Raw genomic sequence first — 23,053 nt, 5'->3', positions numbered from 1 at the left:
GTTTCATGGACTGCTGCGAGTAGTGTAATTTGACACCATGAAGACATTAGACATGTCACTATTCTACTCCCCAATCTGACTATCTGAGTGACGGGAGTGAAATTCAAATTTGGATTACATACTTACATAACTTTCTAAATGCAGTCATATTCCAATATCTGTGTCAGTGTTTTTCACAGTCTGTATTCCTGCCACCCTTCACAAGGTCAAACCAGACAAATATTATCATGAAATTATGTTTGGTTCTTGTGATAGTTCATCAATGGAGTGTTGCTCTGCTTTCAACCATAAGACAACAGGTGCCACTGGAAGGAAACGCCTCCTCCATCTTTTATACTTTTAGTGTGAGTGAGTGAGTGAGTTGGGTTTAATGCCGCTTTTAACATTATTCCAGTCATATCACGGCGTGTCAGCTTAATGTGGGAGGAAAGCCGAAGTGATGCAGGTCTTAGACGTTTACCACTTTGGTGAAACCCACGAGCATGGGTATGGTGCTGACAAACCTAGAAACATAATTGGGGCGAACCGGGATTCGAACCCACAATCATAGGTTTCTGGCGTGCCCAAGGGACGCAACTCTGCACAGCGAATCACGGCGCCTTAGACGACTGGGCCACCCGTGCCCCCGCATCCTTTTAGATGCTTCATCACCTCAATGTCAAATCCTTCTTTGCCCTAGGTTTCATAACAACTAGAAACATCATCCAATTTGATCACAGAACAAGATCAGAATTGCATGATTACACAAAGAATTCAAATGTCATCAACTAATTAGTTTTGATTGGCACAGATCTACATATACCATGAAGGTGAAATGCATACAAAGTTAGGATTTCGTATAGAAATCTTCAGAAGCTGAGCTGATGTAGTTTCAAATGCTAGAGTAAACACCATGCTGTGATGAATCACAGAGCTGACTTACAATGTGTGGAGAGCAAAGTGAAGCAAGTGTATAGACAGGCCACTCAAAGACTAGACAAGGAGTTCTTATTTTGCCATACATCAATAAATGCTCTGAAACTTCTTCTGAAAGTGGTACAGAGAAGCTTTCTCGCAAACAGGATTAGGAATATATCAGCTGGAATTTTAGAAAGAGCAGTTCTGGTTCGTCTGCACTGAAGTCATCATTTTGGAACCAGGCCTCGAGAAGTCGGATATTTCGGATCAGTGATCCCGAGCTTCTTGGCTGTACGTGGTCTGAAAGGAAATAGAAATGTGTGAGAGTGCAGAGACAAAATGTATTAAGTTTTCAAACATTCCACAGGACACTCAAAAAGATGTGAATGTGTGCCCTCTGGAATAGAGGTGTGCCAACTAGAAGAATATTTTGATCCATCATTGAACTAGTTACATCATTTCACCAATAATTGATAAGAAGTAGACAAGAGTCTTCCACAAAATCTGATCCAACTATCTAAATAACAAAGCAAAAGGACACCTGCACTCTATATTATGGCGAAATAATTCTTGAAAGTACTAGACATGTTTAGGTCAGTGTCCGAAATACAGTTAATTACACTTATAACAAACACGCTTATAACGAACTGACGTATATAACCAACATAGTTTTTGGCCCTTGCCATTTGCTGTATATATATGTTGTATATATGCTTATAATGAACTACGGTAGTATCTTACTAAAATCAGTTGTCCCTTTGAGTTTGTTATAACCATGGTTTATTGTAAGTGCCTGCCCGCCGGCCCGTGGCTAGTAACTTTTCTGTCAGGCTGCATGGAATTTTCCTTCCCCTCCCCGACTGTCTGGCAGGTAATTTTAAGACTACTTACGTACTTAGTTTTATTATAACGCCTCATAGATTCTCAAGTAATTCTTTGCATTATTTCAACTGAATCAACACACGATTTGTCTCTCATTTTTCACAACTTTTTAATCTATATAATGTCTGAATGGGGGCAGGTGACTATGAAGATGGGCAGGCAACAGTTATGGGTCACCTGCCCAACTGTTGTTGGGTTTCAAAAAATATTTCAAACACTGGTTCAGGTAACTCACCTTGGAACAGTCTTTTCTCTCCTCTTCCCTGACTTGGGACGTGAACTGAAGATACTCGGACTGGAGAACAAAAAAGGAACTGATAGTTCTTCAGTTTAACATTAAGCAAAATCAGTGAGCCGCTTTGGACAGTATTTCAGTCATATCACGGCGTGTCAGCTTGATCTTCTTGAGTGGTTTATCAGTATCACCTTTCTCAGTATTAATATCATCACATCAAACATTTCTCTTATCGCCACTGTATGACTCTGTTCCTAGGTCCTGCATACATTTCCTGTACATTTTCTCTGCCAGTGAATATCTTAAAAGACCTGTGAAGATATGGGTCAGAATAGGTCTTCAGCAATCCATGCTTGCCACAAAAAGGCAATTAGGCTATGCTTGTCGTACGAGGCGACAAACGGGATCGGGTGGTCAGGTTCGCTAACTTGGTTGATGCATGCCATCGTATACCAATTGGGTGGATCAATGCTCATGATGTTAATCACTGGATTGTCTGGTCCAGGCCGCCGTCGTTTAGCTGAAATATTGCTGAGTGCGGCGTTAAACAGCAAACAAACAAAACAAATTTAAACAATATTCTCTGAACAATTTAGTAAAATCTAAATATTTTTTACATTTGTATACTTATCCTGCATTACTCCGTATTGCATTTACTGCTATGTTTGACAGAGAGACGAACTGTGTGAGATCCAGCTGCTGAAGAAAGTTGTCCCAACCAGCCCAGGAGGCAGCGCCCTCTCACAGTCGGCACGTGACCCGGAAGTCATGACGTCACACAAAAAGACATAACTGCTTTAAACATAACATCTGAAACTTCGTGGGGAGGTAGCGTAGCGAAAGGGAGGGCACTTAGACTTCGTAATGCAGGATAAGTATACAAATGTAAAAAATATTTAGATTTTACTAAATTTTTTAACTTATCCTGCATTACTCCGTATTGCATCTTTATCAGACGGCTTGGCTGGTGGGCATACCTGCAGATGTGAACCATATTAAACCCTCGTCAAGGTCCGATGAATCCGCACCGCATACAAGTGATGACCGGAACATCTACGACCATTCCTGTCTTCAGGAAACAAGAGTCGATGCAAAAACGAAACGCCCGAATAGGTAACCGACATACAATGAGGCGTGTAGCCAAAATATATAACTTACCGAAGAGCGAAAGCGAAACGCAGTAGAACCCTCTAATCTGAGGTGATAAACACCAGAGAGTTCGACGGGCCCCGCTCGGGGAATCGAAGAATCAGCGGCGTCGGCGGCAAAATCTACGACCAATCCCAAGAGCGAATGCGAAACGCAGGAGAGCCCTCTAGGCTGGAGGCAAGGAACACCGGTGAGGTCGACGGGCACCGCTCAGGTACCAGAGAAGCAGCGGCGTTGGCGTTGGCGCCGGTGTCCACATCTACTACCATTCCTGTCGTCAGGAAACGAGAGTTGATGCAAAAAGTAAAACCCGGATAGGTGACAGCAATAGAATGAGTCGGGTAACCCAAAACTAAAACTGACCTAAGAGCGAATGCGGAACGCAAGAGAGCCGTCTCGTCTGGGGTGATAAACACCAGAGAGGTCGACGGGCCCCGCTCAGGGTATCGGAGAATCAGTGGCGTCGGAGATAGATGACCTGTTGGGCTACAACCAGGGACCAAAACTGTGAACGCTGGCGACAACTTTCAAGGCTACATCACTGAAGTAGTGGTTGGTGAAGGCGGTGTCCGATCGCCACGAACAGGCTTCCCTGAACGACGGGATGGAACAGTATACCGTGAAGAACCAGTGTAAATACGATCGCCCTGATCTCATTTTATTTCAGGTAATAGCCTTTGGGGGGAGGGTCCAATCCGGCGGCTCATACGCTTTAAGGATGACCGCCCGGAGCCACAGGGAAAAGTATTCCGGCTGACCAACGACAGCGACGAAGGGGAGACCGGCAGAAAAAGGTGTTTCCTAGACTTGCGGCAGTCTTTAGATCGTAGAATAACCTTCAGTGCCCTTACTGGGCATAATGACGCTCATCCTCATCCTCGGCACCCACACTGGACGAGGGGGGAGGGGACAAGGAATGATCTATCAGGCTGTCCTGGGAGTTGAGTCTTTACGCTGACGTCCCAGTACGGTCCATGATGAACGGCGCCCTGGGTACCGCATTCGAACCGGGCATGGGAGACGTCGAGGGCGTGCTGTACATGGACTCGAGCGGCAGTAGTCAAAACCAGTAGAAACACCCGTCTTCTACTTAAGGTCGTAGAAGGAAGACGAGGGGAGTGGTTCGAAGGGCGTTGAAGACCACATTCAGATCCAACGCAGGCGGTCCGAACTTGGTATTCAGGTCTTCAAGACTGAACGAGCGCAGCCAGGCCCGTAGGTCGGGAATTTTCGTCTTTCTCCGATCGTCCGGGATGGCCAGAACGGAGTAGATGGCGACCAGGTATGTGGGGGTGGTAAGCCCTTCAACCGACGGGTACTACACAAGTACAGAAGGAACTGATCCAGAATCTGCGGTGACGCTGTCATCGGATCCTGGTGTTTGTCAGAACAAAATGCCTGGAACAAGCATCATTTATCAGCATACAGTCCCCCTGTAGATGGACGGTGGGCTGAAGCAATAGCCTTGGTCGCTCTAGCCGAATAGCCCTTGGCTTTCTGCATGCGGGTATGAGGGTGTGGCAACAGACCGTGTGGTTGGACCACACAGGAAGTTCCAGGGGTTGTCTCTGGCTATGTTTCGGAGGTCGATAACCCAACTTCTGGCTGACCAATAAGGCGAGACCAAAGTCAATGGCAGGGGTCGAGTGGCCTGGATCTCTGAAGAACCGTGGGAGGGAGAACCGGAGTCGGAAAAGCGTACGCGCGTAATCCTTCTCAGGAACGATGGAAGGCTTCGACTGCCACAGCGGTCGTATCCGGCACAGGTGGAATGGAAGACGACTGCTGGCCACATTCAGATATGAGGCAAACAGATCTAGGGTTGGGGTGTCGACCGTTTCACATAGTCTGGCCCGAGGCGCCGGAGAGCGTGAGGCGTCGGAGAGCTTGAGGCGCCTGGAACGCCAAAGATGGTTATTCTCGGGGGCGCCGGTCGAGTTTGTAGCGCCGGGAGAGGGGCGAGAACTCTGGGTCCGCAAACACCACACTACGGTGACGTCGTCAGTGGACACGATCAACAGGGCGTGACCGAGAATGCACTGTCAGCAAGTGCCGTCCTGGATAAGCATTTATCTCGAGGCTGTTGCTGTGCCTATGGTGTTGATCTCTGGATCACAGGTGGTCACAATGTGGGCTGGCGTGGGCCACTAGCCACTGACAAGGTGGCAGGGGAGGTAGTCAGCAACAGGGGTCTGCGATTGCGTACCGTCGGTACGATTCGGAAAAAGGTGTGATCGCCTGCGAGCCAACCTCAAGTAGACGAAGTAAACTAGCTTCACAATCGACCGCCGGGGCATCGACGTAACCGGGTAGTAGGAAGTCGAGGCAATATGGCCATTGCACGAAGTAATGAGATCGTTTTCATCCCTGAAGCGGCGTATAAGTACTCCTGTTCTTATATCGAGGTGACGATGGAGGACGACAACACGATACGAGGCAGGTATGCAACAGGGGTCAGTGGGACGGCCGAGGGACTTTAAGTATCAAATCGACACTGTGTCCGGTAGTCAAGGCGGAAGATAGGAAGGTGTCGTAGTCGAAAAGATCAAACCGGACGAAGGAAGGCGATCTTTTCCATCCCTTGAACGCCTATAGGCGCTATCGTTCTTATAGCGAAGGGTTGATGAAACAAGGTTCCTCGTGACAGCCGTGTTGGTAGAGGAGGTCTATTGTTTCCAACATCCGTGCATGGATGGACTGCGACAGGCGCCTGGTTGAGTGGTATCACCAAGCGTACAGGTAGACATGGAAACCAATCTGTAGAAATACATGGCACCCCTTGCCATGGTAAGTTGACCTAAATCCGGTCGGAGTTGTTGACAGTCCGAGTACTTGACACGTGACATGTAAATCACTCTGCGCAGTAGCCGAGAAAACCGCCTTGGAGTCGGAACTGAGGTGCAAACTCCACACACAGACAATCCTCAATGAACTGTGTGAGAGACGATCAAGTGGTGTACCCGAGTTTTGCGATAAAACACGGAACCCCATGGGCGTCGTGTAAAACCCGGGGAGAGCCGAGGAAGAGTCTCTCTCAGGAACGCTGGCGCTAGGGTAGGGTAGAACAGCGTTGATGTCTGCGATGTCGACGAAGTAAACTCTTTGTAAGTGGATGTCGTCATCGAATCTGATACAGACGCTGTTCACATGACGCTCTGTTTCGATGGAAACCCGCAGGTCATCTCTCCGGAATCATAGCGCTTTAAACGACGGGATTATGGATAACGTCTCAGTGGGCAAGCTGAATCAGACCAACTGTCTATTGGTTGAAATGATTCCACCCAGGAAGTAGTACGATAGTCACGATCCCGAAGACCGACGGGAGAGTAGCGACAGGAGCGGCGACAGTTGTTTCACCATGCTTCTCCGTGTGACGAGTTATGAGACGGCAGCAAGAGAAGAGGGCAGTGGCGCCGGGGAGGCGATTGCCGATGGTGCCCCTTAAGCCGCAGTAGAAGATCGGATGGTCGGCTCGTTGATCTGAGCTTGATAAAGCTTGTTGATCTGAAGCTTGTTGAGCGCCGAAGACATCAGAGGATGCGGAGGCGCCGGAGCGCGGAGACATCAGAGGCGCCGAGACATCAGCGGCACCGAGTCATCAGAGGCGCCGGTGGCACCGAGTCATCGGAGGCGCCGGGAGCGCCGAGTCATCAGCTTGTCATGAACAAGTCATGAAGCTTGTTGAGCGCCGAGACATCAGCGGCGCCGAGTCATCGGAAGCGCCGGAGGCACCGAGTCATCAGAGGCGCCGGGAGCGCCGAGTCAGAGGCGCCGAGTCATCAGAGGCGCCGAGTCATCAGAGGCGCCGAGACATCGGAGGCACCGTGTCATCAGAGGCGCCGAGACATCGGAGGCGCCGTGTCATCAGAGGCGCCGAGACATCGGAGGCACCGTGTCATCAGAGGCGCCGAGACATCGGAGGCGCCGCGTCATCAGAGGCGCCGCGTCATCAGAGGCGCCGCGTCATCAGAAGCGCCGGGAGCGCCGGAGGCGCCGTGTCATCAGAGGCGCCGCGTCATCAGAGGCGCCGGAGGCGCCGAGACATCGGAGGCGCCGGGGGCGCCGGAGACATCAGCGTTGACGGTGTTGGAGACCGTGAACGGTCGTATGTCGTGCCAGGGGAGGCAGACTCTACGTTGGGAGCGCTGGAGCCGCCGGTGGAGTAGGAGACCGTGAACGGTCGTATGTCGTGCCATGGGAGGCAGACTCTACGTTGGGAGCGCTGGAGCCGCCAGTGGAGTAGGAGACCGTGAACGGTCGTATGTCGTGCCATGGGAGGCAGACTCTAAGTTGGGAGCCGCCGTGAAGCTCCGCTGAGCGCTGCTGCCGTCAACGTAGGTGGGGGTCGACGAGCACGTTGAGCGAGGTGTGTCCTGGATACTCGCATGAGCTGAAGGATCACAGCGACGAATGACTGCAACATCGGCACTGCCTTGTGAAAGTACAGGGCGTCGTACAATCACGGCAGAAAGGGGCGGCCCCGGCCAGATTTGTTCCCGCGGCAACAAGTGCAGCGAGGCAGAAAATCTGGAATTTAAGCAAAACATAACTATGTGGCAAAGCCACAAAGTGCGGGAAGCATAATGTGTGGCCAATCACAAAGTATGGGAAGCATAAAGTAACTCAAAAACAGTATATTTTATTAAAGTTTATGAGATAAACAAGTACGCTAAAAGGGAGCGAAAAGGCAAAGCCTTAAGCAAACACGTAACCATGTGGCAAAACCACAGAGTACGGGAGACATAATGTAACTCATAAACTTCGTATTATATTGAAGTTTATGAGAAGAAACAATTACGCTTAGAGGTAGCGAAAAGGCAAGGCTTTAAGCACACCAAAACAACATACATAAATGTAATGTATTACCCAAGCCAAAGAGAGAATTCAAAACGCAGATCACGACATTACGTGGCCACGTGGTGAATGGCCAAAATGGCGGGAAAGAAAACAAAATGGCGGGAACAACATTGCGCCCGTAAATTACTGTGACGTGAGCCACAGACGAGCGATAAACGTTACAATTTACGAATGGGAAGACCCTAAGGTCACGGCCCATAACAGGTAACAATGTAGCAGCATATAATGAATGTAGAAACACGCAAAATATAAAAAACAAATAATAAGCTTTAATTTCCACAAGGGATACAAAGTACGTCCGTCCGTGGAGGTGACAAAGCAGTTATGTCTTTTTGTGTGACGTCATGACTTCCGGGTCACGTGCCGACTGTGAGAGGGCGCTGCCTCCTGGGCTGGTTGGGACAACTTTCTTCAGCAGCTGGATCTCACACAGTTCGTCTCTCTGTCAAACATAGCAGTAAATGCAATACGGAGTAATGCAGGATAAGTTAAAAAATCTGATTGTTGCAGCCCACATGTTGGGAGCACTGACCTTCCGTCTATGTCCAGGTCATCCTCGTCCTGCAGGGCAGCATCCAGGGCAGCCTGGACCCGCGGGGCCACTGCCGGGCCTTCGTAGTCACGGGTCGTCCTGTTGGGCATGTCCATTTCAATCTCCAGAATATTTTCTCCCTGAAGTTAATTCAGTTTAATACTGAACATGTGTGAAGGTGACAATTTAAGACGGACATTGGAATAAGTACATGTGTTTAAATTAGACATTTCTGTTGAACTGCATTATTTCTGTTTAACATGGAGCACATGATATCGTTTAGTTTGTCTTAGTCTGTATTTCAGCTATAGCTTAATGTGGGATGAAATCCAGAACTAATTAAAGTCTGACTTTTACCACTTTGATGAAAACCACAGTGCTGACAAAGCTGGAAACAATGAGACAGACTCTAGGATTCTAATCTATGATATTATGAGATGAGATACAACTCTGGACAGCAAAATATGGCACCTGGGCCACTCATATTCCCTCACATGTAAAGGTGATGAGGAGAAATGGGGTTTATATAGTGACGTGCATGCATGTGCGTGTGTGGCTGCTTGTACTAGTCTGGGCTAATGCCAATTTTATAGTGCTATAGCCATCTGAGATACCATGCTGCAGTTTCACAAGAATACCTCACTCAGACACTGTATACTGACTCTGAGCTGACCAGTCCTTGTTTTAGTCCTTAATGCTGAGCGCCAGGAAGGATAACAACAAGTACCAACGTTTGGTATGATGAAGCCAGGGGATTAAACCCCGGACCTTCCGCTCTACCACTTGACCATGGAGGCGATCACACATGTTTGTTTGCTTGTTTGTTTGTTGTTTAACGCCACACCCAGCAATATTCCAGCTGTATAACGGCGGTCTGTAAATAATCGAGTCTGGACCAGACAATCCAGTAATTGACATCATGAGCCTCGATCCATGCAATTGGGATGGATGACATGCATCCTCCAAGTCAGCAAGATTGTGAAAAGGGACTAGTAAGTTTCCTTTAAATAACAGTCAGTAAGTGAGTATAGTTTGACGCTGCTTTTAGCAATATTCCAGCAAAATCACAGTGGGGGCACCAGAAATGAACTTCATACAATGTACCCATGTGGGGAATCAAACCCAGGTGATCAGCGTGACAAGTGAACGCTTTAACCACTAGGCTACCCCACCGCCACCAGGAGGGAGGGGGTACATAAACTACTTTCAATAACAGGAGGGAGGGGGTACATAAACTACTTTCAATAACAGGAGGGAGGGGGTACATAAACTACTTTCAATAACAGGAGGGAGGGGGTACATAAACTACTTTCAATAACAGGAGGGAGGGGGTACATAAACTACTTTCAATAACAGGAGGGAGGGGGTACATAAACTACTTTCAATAACAGGAGGGAGGGGGTACATAAACTACTTTCAATAACAGGAGGGAGGGGGTACATAAACTACTTTCAATAACAGGAGGGAGGGGGTACATAAACTTAGATATATATATATATGAATGCAATAATGGCGACCCACTTGCACTTCACACAACTGAAAATGTGTGAGAGCTTGTATTAGTGTGCTAGTAATCCCCTGTAAAAGTATATTTGGGGGAACGTGTGTGATATTGTGTGAATCCATGATTCATTCCCCGCAGTCGTTATAGTTTGATAAGAAGCTGGATAATCCAGGTATGACAAGTGATTGCAGAAGAACAACATCTTACGAGCACCTTTCATATCACACAATTTGGTTACCTTGAACCGTGGGTTGCCTTTCATTGCTGCAGAAACTTTGGCAAAGTCTGAAACAGGTCGCCTGTTGCCGAGAGCCGAGATTGGACGTTTTGCCATTGACTGAGCACTGCAAAAGAATGCATAAAGACTAACTTAAAGAAATAACAGAGTATCTGCAACAAGGCAAAGAAGTCCGAACTCTTGGCTGAATCTGGCACCAAAATATCAATGTTGTGACAAATTCTACATAAAATCAACTCTAGCAACCTTTCCATGATATAAATAGACAGCAATACCAAAAATGGTAAAATAAACGTAACATATATTTCTGCTTACTGTTTTTCACACAAATTACGGCTTGTCCTTCAAACCTTAACCCCCTGGATGCCAGAGGGACATATATGTCCCTCCTCTACAACCCTCACTTTGAAGTCGAATAAAATTCAAAATACATCACCCACACAACAACACTTTACAGTTTTGAATAAGGTGGGAAATTCCCTGTCCTGTGATATCATCCACTGCCATTTTAGGCCAAGCAAAAGTACTGAACATGACCTCTGAAAATTAGGTACATCGTAAATGTCGCCATTTTTTACACATTACTAAATCACCACTCACGGCGTTATTTACAGCATGTTTTGAGATCTAAATTTCGGATATTTACACGGAGAAATGAATTTCAAAAATAGCATATTAGTGATCACGGGTATCTGTCTTTTATGAAATCACCAATGATCATTCCAAAACGTCTCCGATAACCCTAGAATCGTTTAGAATGTTTTGGGAAAAACGAAAACACGAACGCCGAAGTGAACTTTCCGCCATATTGGATAGTGTTTACAAAATCACGTTTCAGGTACACCGGTTATGAGACGCCTGTAACATCACGTATATTTCAAACTTATCTGCAATACCTACATCCTTGAATTCCTCATACATTTTAGAATCAAATGACCAGTGGTCTTTGTCACCAATACAAAGTGGCTAGATGAAATCAAGCAAAATAACTTAGGTGTGAAAACGAACGCTGTGCTCGAAAAACTGCACATGGTTGAAATGTAAACAAAGCAAAATTCAGATTTTACACAGTGTAGCATATTCTCCAATTTTGAGCTATCCATTCGTCTATTCGTTCAATATATTGGCTCAACATTTTCAGAATATGCATGGGAAGAGAATCGTAGGAAGAAGTACGGAATTTCAAATAGATACATTGCAATGATTAGATATTTTCAACAGTAGTGGTCAAAGTTACCGTTCTGGTTGACGCCATGACTGAAGCAAAATCACGCACAACGACAACGGTATTTATCGGAATTTCTGACTATTTCCGTTTGTTTCTATGAAAAATATGACAACAAATTACAGTACATAGATTGTCAGAATGTTTCTGATTACTTACATGTCACATTTATGTTTATACGATCCCTGAATCAACGAACGTCCCCTCGTACAATCCCGCGTACTGTTGAAAATGTACACGCCATTTTGTAAAAGTGGGTCACAGGTAGTGATGTCATACGTCAACATTGTTGTACATATTTGGTCATTTCTTTGAGGTGAAGGTCCTTGAATGAGAGTGCACACGATCACTGTATCATGCTGTTTACAGTTTCAGTTATGGTGTATATTTTGCATGTCTTTTATACATTTTTTCACACAATTAATTTCACTTTGGATATTTGTCAATGTTCAAAATGAAATCATACGTACACATAGGCCACAACATGTATGAAGGAACCTTTGATAATCTCCTGTTTGTTTGAACATTGTTTACATAACAATGTGATAGGTTTATAGTGTCGACTACGATATTTCTTTCCTTTGGACAAGTGTTACAAGATGAAGTGTAAATGTAACTGCAGCATGTACATATTTCTTGGGATGTGTAATAAGTCAATATTATAAGTTCATATAACCAATGTCCATGAACAGCCGTTTCATTTTATTTTATAACTAAAACTGAATATATTACTTTAACAAAATGGATAATATGTTTCGGTAAAATATATGCACACATTTCTGAAATGTCTTGGTCTTGGATTTGTCTTTTATGTCGTTGGATACAAAGAACAGTGATATCTAACGATTCACCAGGGGCGCGTTAGTCACAAACAATTTACGAATTATTCCTCTCGTTTTGCATTATATAATCAATGGTTACATTATTGTTTCAATATTGTGATCACAGGATAGTAAACAGTTTACTTTATTTCTCCAGGAATTGTAAAATGTATAAAAATAAAACCCATGCCAGGTACCCCGTTGGTTCAAACGTATACGATTACCCTGATAATTCTATACCAATAGAGCTTTCTTTGCATCTTTTATTGTGTAAGAAAAAATAGCATAATCATGAACAAATATATGTCCAATATTGAATATAATTCTGGTTGTTTTGAAATATTCTTTTGGGAATTTCATTACGTAAATTGATGCCAAACAGGTGCGTGTCTTGTCCAGTTAAGATACACGATAAACGTTCTAATTGTTTACATATTCAAGACATTATTTACTTGGTGAGAGCAGTCATTTTATGTTGTGTCGAAAAAGCGTCAAATTCCGTTTCACACATCGAGTTTTCCATACCATGAACGGAAATTAGGGGAGATATATATTAATCAAAATACCAGTGTCGTCTTTTTCCGACGTTATCGAAGACATAAAACCAGCCATGACGTCAAAAGGTATCGTGTTATTTTTAGGGTATTTCATAACATTTGGTGATAAGGCTTGTGCTCCATTAATAATGATGCAACATTAGTCAAATTACACTTACACAATCAGGAGAATGTTGGAATCTAAGGACAAAGTTATAGGTTAGATAAGGCCATCCATTTCTCTATTACCTCCTTTTTATGAAGTACGATTTCATCATTTCTGATGGGTATATTTTATAACTAAACGTGTACAGTTTCAATATTGATATTTGTGTCGGAATAGTTTGGTTCCTCCTGAACAAAACACCACGAAAATATATTGTCCTTACCCACAGTTAATTCTCACCAAGTGACCTGAGTTACAACAAACTAGAGCTAAGCATAGCGGAGTTATGCCCCCTTTTCTTTGTACGTGTGTAACCTCTCTGTCACCTTTTGACGTCATAGAGAAAAAATCAGTTTTCGTCATTTACGGCATGCTATTTTTGGAATTGAATTTATGTCGTTATACATACGCATATAACTCCATTTGATATGTTATTATGTCGTTCAGATATTAGGCATTTTTTTGTTCGCTCACAGTTTCCGTAAAGCTTCTTAATAAAAAAAAATGTCGCACAGTACTTTTATCGGTGTACGATAAAAAGCGGAGAAATTTACTGTTTTTCAACGCAGAATAAATTCTCGGACAACACTTAGGAGTGTCTTCTTTAAAAACCGGTTTGATATTTACAGTTAAATTTACACTATTAAATAAGAAATTTCATATTCTCCACCTCTGGGTAATTTTATAGCCAGAGGTAGATCCATTGCCGCGTGAGCGCAATGCTCGCACAAACTTCACTTTTCCGATCTTAGGAAAATGTGCGTCAGAAAAAACACTCGGCATCCAGAGGGTTAAATGAGTAAGTAAATGCAGTTTTGCAGTACAAGTCAACAATAATCAGACTATTTCACAGCAGCTGTCAATGGTCATCCCGGAACCAGGGCCCTGTTCCACAAAGCGATCGTAGCGCTAAGATGATCGTAACCTCCATACTTTAACATAGACTTACGACAGTCGTAGTGCTACGATCGCTTTGTGGAACGGTGTTCAGACACACAAGTGCTGTTCACATCGAGCAAAAATCCTCACCATGCATGATGATACACACTATCAAGAATTACATTGTAACCACTCGATTCTCACTAGTCGGCTGTTATGACAAGCAGCTGGCAGGGACATAACTAGACCTGCTCAGAGGCTGACATTCGGACCTAAATCTGCAGCAAATGCCAGTAATATTCCCAAATTGGAATTAAACATTTCCCAAATTATGCTGTTATAGTTATGGCTGACGTTATGCCTTGCAGAAGTAACTATTATTTCACTGACAACATGACCAATGTAGAGGAAGGGTTTTTTATGCTCACAACGCATGAGATTACACTGCTTGACCCATTTGTTTGGGTGGTGACCATGGTGATGCTCGGATGTGTTCGGGTGAATTGTTTTCAGAAGCTGGAAACTTTGTTCAAGCACATTTCGAAGAAGAAGGAAAATTGCATAGTGTTAGGATAAGTTTAAAAATGAACAATTTGTCCCAGTTTGACTGACAAGGGCACTTAGTTTTCAATCCTAGACAAGTATCACACTGGGGACCTATTAAATGTCAGCAGTCGGCGAGGTGCACCTACTTCTTGTTGGTGATGGGCTTCAGATGCCATGAGTCATCATCCTCGTCGAAGTAAGCCCTGTTGAGAACCTTGTTCTTTTCTTCGTGTGGGATGAAGTTCTCAATGATCAGCAGTCTGTAACAAGGCAAATCACATCCGTCAATGATACTGACATAATGTGAGTCAGTGTGTTTTTAATGCTGCATTCCAGCAATATGGCTGCAGCCAGTTAATAATCAAGTCTGACCAAACAATCCAGTGATTGATATAATTCAAACAACAATCCCTGCATTCTGGGGATAATAATAAGAAGTCCATTAATATTGAGCCCAATTCCATTCCCCAAGCGAATGCTCATGGCACTACAGTATTATTACCCCGGTCAATGGATCAGTGTGCACTCGACTTTCATTCTCAGCTCCATTGGGAGCATACAACCTGAGCTGCCTGCCCCAATCAGACACAGTATACTGACTGAGAGCTATGTGCTGAATAGTCCACTTTTACTCCTTAAGCCAAATGCCAGGCAGGGTAACATAAAGTGCCATTTTTTTACATCTTTTGGTAAGATGTGGCAAGAGGATTAAACCACCGACCTTCCGCTCTCTTGGCATCACAATCTGTGCACCAAAACACTTGTCATATTGCTGAAATTTTTCATTTTTTCCCAGCATTGAAAGAGATGATGCTCACAAGATTAAAAATCTAAATTGAACATTAGGCTGCTACTAACAATTTCTGATATTAGTCATCCTACTTTTATAAATAACGCAATTTTTTTAATTTCCAAGAAATATATTTCAAGGACATTAGAAGCATGTCACCTGCCAAACCCCAAAGTAAGTAACTGAAGCCTTGTCAATTCAAGCCAGTTCTTACTGGTGAAAAGAAATGTGTTGAATCTTACTTGAGTTTGAGTTCCCTGGTGAGTTCCATCTGTGTCTGTTCCAGTTCCTGGCGTTCCTTGACATGTTCCTCCTGCATGTCCTGGATCTCCTGCTTGGTCTGCTGCAGCTTGCCGAACAGCTGCAGGAACACAAACACAGCATTTGTTTGTTTGTTTGTTTGTTTGTTTGTTTATTTGTTGCTGCAATCAGCAGTATTCCAGCTATATTAAGGTGCTGTAAATAATTGAGTCTGGACCAGACAACAAGTAATTGACATCATGAGCATCGAGCCACACAAATTGGATACAATGACATGCATCAACCGAGTCAGCGAGTCTGACCCCGCGATCCTGTTAGTCGCCTCTTATGGCAAGCATAGATGATTTTTATGGCAAGCATGGGTTGCTGAAGACCTATTCTACCCGGGATCTTCACGGGTCCAGAAACAGATGAGAGATCATGAACTGATGTTAGAAAGTGTCAGACATAAAGCCGTGGACAGTTTACATTAGACAGAAGCGTGACACTGACAGCGTACTAGGGATTGAATCTGCTCAACAATCTGTCAGTGTGATGTCGACACTGCTCAACAATCTGACACTTGCGATTGAATCTCCTCAACAATCTACCAATGTGATGTTTCGAGCATTAAAAGTATCCTGAGTCTTCCTGAGTATTCCTGACCTTCTTCAGCTTCTTTGTCTTCACGTCGACCTCCTGCTGCAGGGAGGCGTACGTGCCCTTGATCTCCTCGGCCGACTCCTCCTTCTCCTCAAGCTTCTGCTGTATCTCACGCTCCACTTTCTGTGTAAGATACAATTAGTTGTTACAATAAACATCACACTCATTGGTTTAATTAGCGCCACACTCAGCAAATATTCCAGCTATCATTGGCAGCCTGTAATGATGAAGTCAGAACCTAACAATACAAGGATCTTATGAGCAAAGTCTAACGTAGTGACATGCAATCAAGCAAGTCACAGAGCCTAAACACCTGATCCATTAAGATGCATCATACATGCAGCATTGGTTGCTGGACACCAATTCAAACCCAGAATCCCCACTAGGTTCAAGCTCATTCAGACAAACAGGTGATGAGAGTGAGTGAGTATCCGATACAGCCCATGCAAGTCTAGATAACTGCAGCATCTGAAAATGAGTCTCCAGGCTCATAACTATAATTTAACAACTGTTGTTATCTGTAAAATATGTTCATTTCAGGGACTAGAGTGCGTGAGTGAGTGAGTTGGGTTTAACGCCGCTTTTAACAGTATTCCAGTTATATCACGGCATATCAGCTTAATGTGAGAGGAAAGCCCGAAGTGATGCAGGTCTCGGACAATTACCACTTCGGTGAAACCCACGAGCACGAGTATGGTGCTGACAAACCTAGAAACATAATCGGGGCGAACCGGGATTTGAACCCACAATCATAGGTTTCTGGCATGCCCAAGGGATGCAACTCTGCACAGCGAATCGCGGCGCCTTAGAAGACTGAGCCACCCATGCCCCCCCTAACAGGTGATGAATATCAGTGAAGACAAATATTGAAGACAGCAGTGAGTAGTTTAATGCTGCTTTTTCAATTATTGCAAAAAACAAAATTATTGAGTAAAACATAAACCTCATAATTACCAAATTAATCTGAACGAAATGTCGGTCCATCAAACACTCAAACTCACAACAAATCTGAAAACACATGTTATCATGTTTATCTCCAAACTGGTCGTAAGTGACTACAACTACTTTGATGATAAAGGAGGTCACAGGTGACCCAGTCATCAAAGGTGCGACAATTTGTGCGCAGTTGTGACCCTTAGGGTCCGAATCCCAAAATGGCTCTGATTATGTTTCTAGTTTGTCAGCACCATAACCTTGCTCATGAATTTCCCCAAAGTGGTAAGCGTCTAAGACCTGCATGGCTTAAGGCTTCCTGACAATCTGTGATATAACTGAAATACAGCCCAGAGTAGGGCTAAACCAAACTTGCTCTAACTGATAGTGATAACTGACCTTTCTGTCAGCAATCTCCTGCCTCCGCTGTTCCAGGGCCCTCTGTTGCTCGTTGGTGTGGTCGACAATGTTCTTCCCTCCCATCAACAACTTGCTCTCCATAGCCTGGGGGCACAAATGATTAGCTATAATTTGACTTGGAGATAAAACATTTCTAAAAAACAAATGAAAATTAAATCCTAATTTGATAATTCAACTGAAAAATACATCACCGTAAGAAAAACATACTCCTAGCATAGATTCTTTTATCTAAACTTGATATAGTTGAAAATTGAAACAGTAAAAAAAATATGAAGAATTTGAATTAAATTCTAGGAAATGGTGATTATTTCAATAGCTTGCTATATTATTACACCTCTTTTTGTCAAAATAGTAAATACCAGCTTTCATTCCCTGTAATTTTTTAGAAATTGGGGGAAAATCTAACCTTGTTATTTATTTGAGAAAAATTCAAGGAAAAAGCTGGCCTGGGCATTGTCCAAAGCCATGTTACTAACTGACCTTGATCTTGCCAGCGAGGGCATCAGTCTGGTCCTTCTCTTGTCTCAGTATCTCCTCCTTCGCCCTCATCTCGTGCAGGATTCTCTCTTTCTCCTACAAGCAATCATGACCATCTGTTAGTGATCTCTATTTACAAGGGCCCTAGCGACAAAATCACTCAATTCTTATTTACCATTTTTGCCCTATCGCTATTAAGTACCCCAAACAAATATGACTGACCAGTACGGGCACCCAGTAACCAAGTGCCCATACTATGCTGAAAGTCTGTAAAGTTTTTTTCATTCCTGAAAATATTAAGGCATGAAAAACATTATTTTTTTTATTTCATATATGTGAAATTATGGTCAGCATATCTAAGCAAATTAATTAAAAACAACCTGACAAGCTACATTATTTGTATGCAGTCTTTTACCCACTGAGCATGCTGAGGGAGTCCACGTTGCTGAGTGAGTGAATGTTGCTAGGGAGTCCACGTTGCTGAGTGAGTGAATGTTGCTGGGTGAATGTTGCTGAGTGAGTGAATGTTTCTGACTGAGTGGTTGTTGCTGACTGAGGTAATGTTGCTGACTGAGTTAATGTTGCTGAGTGAGTGAATGTTGCTGAGTGAGTGAATGTTGCTGACTGAGTGGTTGTTGCTGACTGAGTGAATGTTGCTGAGTGAATTAATGGCTCTGAGTAAGTGAATGTTGCTAAGTGAGTGAATGTTGCTGAGTGAGTGAATGTTGCTGACTGAGGTAATGTTGCTGAGTGAGTGAATGTTGCTGAGTAAGTGAATGTTGCTGTGTGAATGTTGCTGAGTGAATTAATGGCTCTGAGTAAGTGAATGTTGCTGACTGAGGTAATGTTGCTGAGTGAGGTAATGTTGCTGAGTGAGTGAATGTTTCTGAGTGAGTGAATGTTGCTGAGTGAATTAATGGCTCTGAGTAAGTGAATGTTGCTGACTGAGGTAATGTTGCTGAGTGAGTGAATGTTGCTGAGTGAGTGAAAGTTGCCGAGTGAGTGAATGTTGCTGAATGAGTGAATGTTGCTGAGTAAGTGAATGTTGCTGAGTGAGGTAATGTTGCTGAGTGAGTGAATGTTGCTGAGTGAATTAATGGCTCTGAGTAAGTGAATGTTGCTGACTGAGGTAATGTTGCTGAGTGAGTGAATGTTGCTGAGTGAGTGAAAGTTGCTGAGTGAGTGAATGTTGCTGAGTGAGTGAATGTTGCTGACTGAGGTAATGTTGCTGAATGAGGTAATGTTGCTGAGTGAGGTAATGTTGCTGAGTGAGTGAAAGTTGCTGAGTGAGTGAATGTTGCTGAGTGAGTGAAAGTTGCTGAGTGAGTGAATGTTGCTGAGTGAGTGAATGTTGCTGAGTGAGTGAATGTTGCTGAGTAACAGGTGCTTGGGACCTATTTCAACCCTGGTCCCCAAAACATTTCACCACCTACCTCTGCCATGATGCTCTGATCGTTGAGGATAGCCTTCTTCTCGGACTCCAATTTTTCCTGCTGGGCTTCCATGTAGGACTCCACATCATCCTCCTCATCACCCTCATCCTCGTCATCGTCATCACTCACTTCGATTATTTCTCCATTTCTGTCTCTTCTCACTCTCTTCTTCTTCTTCTTCTTCGGACCTCCTTTGGAGTCCAGTTGGTTCTTCAACCTGAAGTAGAGGGAAACCCTTGGTATATGTGGGGGTAGCCTAGTTGTTAAAGTAATTGTTTGTCGTGTGAACACTCAGGTTTGATTCCCCCCATGGGTACAATGTGTGAAGATCATTTCTGGTCTCATCCATCGTTATATTGGTGGAATATTCCTAAAAGTGGCATAAAACCATATTTTATTACTAAAAATGTTGGATAGGATTATTTGTAAATTTCACGCAGACCTGTATACACATGGCATATTCCTAATAACACATTAAAATAAACTTCCATGTATACTCAGACCTCCAAATACTTAATTATCTTTGAGCTGATTGTGTTCAAATATGTAAAAAAAACACCCGAAGAGCAAAACAATTCTGAGCCATTTTGTTTGTTTATTTGTTGTTTAACGCAACTTAGCAATATTCCAGCTACATGACGGCGGTTTGTAAATAATCAAGTCTGGACCAGACAATCCAGTGATTGACATCAAGAGCATCTATCCACGCAATTGGGATATGATGCAATGAATCAACCAAGTCAGCGAGCCTGACCACCCGATCCCGTAAGTCGCCTCTTACGACAGGCATAGTCGCCATTCAGGGGAAGCATAGGTTGCTGACAACAGTACATTAATAGGCATATGGAGGGTATATACTTCCTTCGTTCGAATATCATGGAAACAAATATTCTGTATGCTTCACACCCATGATCGTGGATTTCACGAAAGTGGTAAACATCTAATACTTTCATCATTTCAAACTATTCTCCACGTCAAGCAGCCACGCTGTGATATAACTAATATAGTTGATAGAGACGCAAAACCAAACTCGGATCTACCCTGGATCTTCACGGGTCCAATACTGAGATTTACCCAGTCTCTTCAGCTTGTGGACCTGTATTTCCGTACAGATCATTATTCACCGAGTGAGTGCAGGCATCACATGCATGAACACACATAGTTTTCTGCCTTTACAAACCTACCGGGCAATCTCCTCCTGAAACTCTCTCAGTAGGGCATCCTTCGGGTCTTCATTGATCTTGGGTATGTTTTTAATATTCTTGGCTCTGTTGGCATACCTGTCAAACAAACACACCTCAGTCAAACAGTCAGTACTGGCTATGTGAAACTCTGAACCAGTAATATCAGATGTGGTGAGGTGAGGTGAGGGGTTTAACGTCGGGTCCAAGATTATTGCACTTATATAGCGATAGTAATTTCAGAAGTAAAAAAACATGAAACTCATTATGCACAAAGACTTTGTTATTTGAAACACTTCAGGGCTACTTAGTTTCTTTCATATTTGGTCTCAACTGTTACCATGGTTACACGTGATCTCATACACACGAGATAGGATCTACAACCCAGCATATACTGTGTTACGGACAATCCTCACTACAAGGTCATGGGGAATTGCAGTAATCTGCACAGGGTATCATGTTTGTCAAGTCATGTAGCCCTTGAATGATTTTTTGTTGATCAGGAGGACATGGCGTATTGTCGTAAACACCTTATCCTGATGTTAGGTACATTAGTTCTTGGACTTTATCTAAACATCGGTTGACAGATCTGCAGAATAGTGCAAGCAGTGATAGATTCACACATCTGTGGATAATCATCGATTTACAGGGTTAACTTACACATCTGAGGGTAATCATAGATTCACAGGGTTAATTTACACACCTGAGGGTAGTGAATGATTCACAGGGTTATTTTACACATCTGAGGGTAGTGAATGATTACAGGGTTAACTTACATATCTGAGGGTAGTGAATGATTACAGGGTTAACTTACACATCTGAGGGTAGTGAATGATTACAGGGTTAATTTACACAGCTGAGGGTAGTGAATGATTCACAGGGTTATTTTACACATCAGAGGGTAGTGAATGATTACAGGGTTAACTTACACATCTGAGGGTAGTGAATGATTACAGGGTTAACTTACACATCTGAGGGTAGTGAATGATTACAGGGTTAATTTACACATCTGAGGGTAGTGAATGATTACAGGGTTAACTTACACATCTGAGGGTAGTGAATGATTACAGGGTTAATTTACACATCTGACGGTAGTGAATGATTACAGGGTTAACTTACACATCTGAGGGTAGTGAATGATTACAGGGTTAATTTACACATCTGAGGGTAGTGAATGATTACAGGGTTAACTTACACATCTGAGGGTAGTGAATGATTACAGGGTTAATTTACACATCTGAGGGTAGTGAATGATTACAGGGTTAACTTACACATCTGAGGGTAGTGAATGATTCACATGGTTAACTTACACATCTGAGGGTAGTGAATGATTACAGGGTTAACTTACACATCTGAGGGTAGTGAATGATTCACAGAGTTAATAATCATAGATTCACACACCTGAGGATAATCATAGATTCACAGGGTTAGGTTATACAGCTGAGGGTAGTGAATGATTCACATGGTTAATTTACACACCTGAGGATAATCATAGATTCACAGGGTTAACTTACACATCTGAGGGTAGTGATAGATTCACAGGGTTAACTTACACACCTGAGGGTAGTGATAGATTCACAGGGTTAACTTACACACCTGAGGGTAGTGATAGATTCACAGGGTTAACTTACACACCTGAGGGTAGTGATAGATTCACAGGGTTAACTTACACACCTGAGGGTAGTGATAGATTCACAGGGTTAACTTACACACCTGAGGGTAGTGATAGATTCACAGGGTTAACTTACACACCTGAGGGTAGTAATAGATTCACAGGGTTAACTTACACACCTGAGGGTAGTGAATGATTCACAGGGTTAACTTACACACCTGAGGGTAGTGATAGATTCACAGGGTTAACTTACACACCTGAGGGTAGTGAATGATTCACAGGGTTAACTTACACACCTGAGGGTAGTGATAGATTCACAGGGTTAACTTACACACCTGAGGGTAGTGATAGATTCACAGGGTTAACTTACACACCTGAGGGTAGTGAATGATTCACAGGGTTAACTTACACACCTGAGGGTAGTGATAGATTCACAGGGTTAACTTACACACCTGAGGGTAGTGATAGATTCATCATAGTTGTAGCTGGCTGGACCGATGTTGGCCACCATCACAGTGCGTGCATTGCCTCCTAGGGAGTCTGTAATGATAGCAGATAGTTCAGTTGCTTTTAATAAAGCCTTGGCTAGTTTACAAATTAAATTCTTGGTAAGCAGGGTTAGAACTAAACTGAAAAGCTTTATTAGCCTGAGTAAGGATAAAATACCCTTGTAATGTTAAAAAAATGGGGAAATTGGGAAATTTATACTTGCCAACAGAAATATGTACCAGCCCCGGGCTAGCGGGCTAGTGTTAATTTCTAACACTAGGTAAGTGCAGTAAGTTCTCTCCATTTCAAACGCAGTTGGATTTGACAGACCCTCTTCATGAGTGGGTA

At 43.5% G+C, this 23,053-nt stretch overlaps 1 protein-coding gene across 2 annotated transcripts in view; it reads right to left on the bottom strand.

The window, feature by feature from the left end:
* Positions 1-506: 506 nt before the first annotated feature.
* LOC124151670 (kinesin-II 95 kDa subunit-like) overlaps positions 507-23,053 on the bottom strand; it is a 36,568-nt gene continuing 14,021 nt past the window's right edge. For both annotated transcript variants that reach the window (XM_046524255.2, XM_046524256.2), the window contains exons 12-23: positions 22,669-22,756; positions 20,608-20,703; positions 19,424-19,640; positions 17,994-18,086; positions 17,493-17,597; positions 16,164-16,283; positions 15,500-15,618; positions 14,614-14,727; positions 10,295-10,400; positions 8,553-8,692; positions 2,015-2,074; positions 507-1,197 (exon numbers count right to left, since the gene is read on the bottom strand). In XM_046524255.2, the coding sequence (XP_046380211.1) occupies positions 1,125-1,197; positions 2,015-2,074; positions 8,553-8,692; positions 10,295-10,400; positions 14,614-14,727; positions 15,500-15,618; positions 16,164-16,283; positions 17,493-17,597; positions 17,994-18,086; positions 19,424-19,640; positions 20,608-20,703; positions 22,669-22,756 (1,331 nt within the window). In that variant the 3' untranslated portion in view covers positions 507-1,124. The remainder of the gene's footprint in view (positions 1,198-2,014; positions 2,075-8,552; positions 8,693-10,294; positions 10,401-14,613; positions 14,728-15,499; positions 15,619-16,163; positions 16,284-17,492; positions 17,598-17,993; positions 18,087-19,423; positions 19,641-20,607; positions 20,704-22,668; positions 22,757-23,053) is intronic.

The sequence above is a fragment of the Haliotis rufescens genome, unplaced genomic scaffold (genome assembly GCF_023055435.1).
Source record: "Haliotis rufescens isolate VD_foot unplaced genomic scaffold, xgHalRufe1.0.p SCAF_6, whole genome shotgun sequence".
Classification (NCBI taxonomy): domain Eukaryota; kingdom Metazoa; phylum Mollusca; class Gastropoda; order Lepetellida; family Haliotidae; genus Haliotis; species Haliotis rufescens.
The sequence above is the reverse complement of the archived record's forward strand: the minus strand, read 5'-3'. Positions and strand labels throughout refer to the sequence as shown.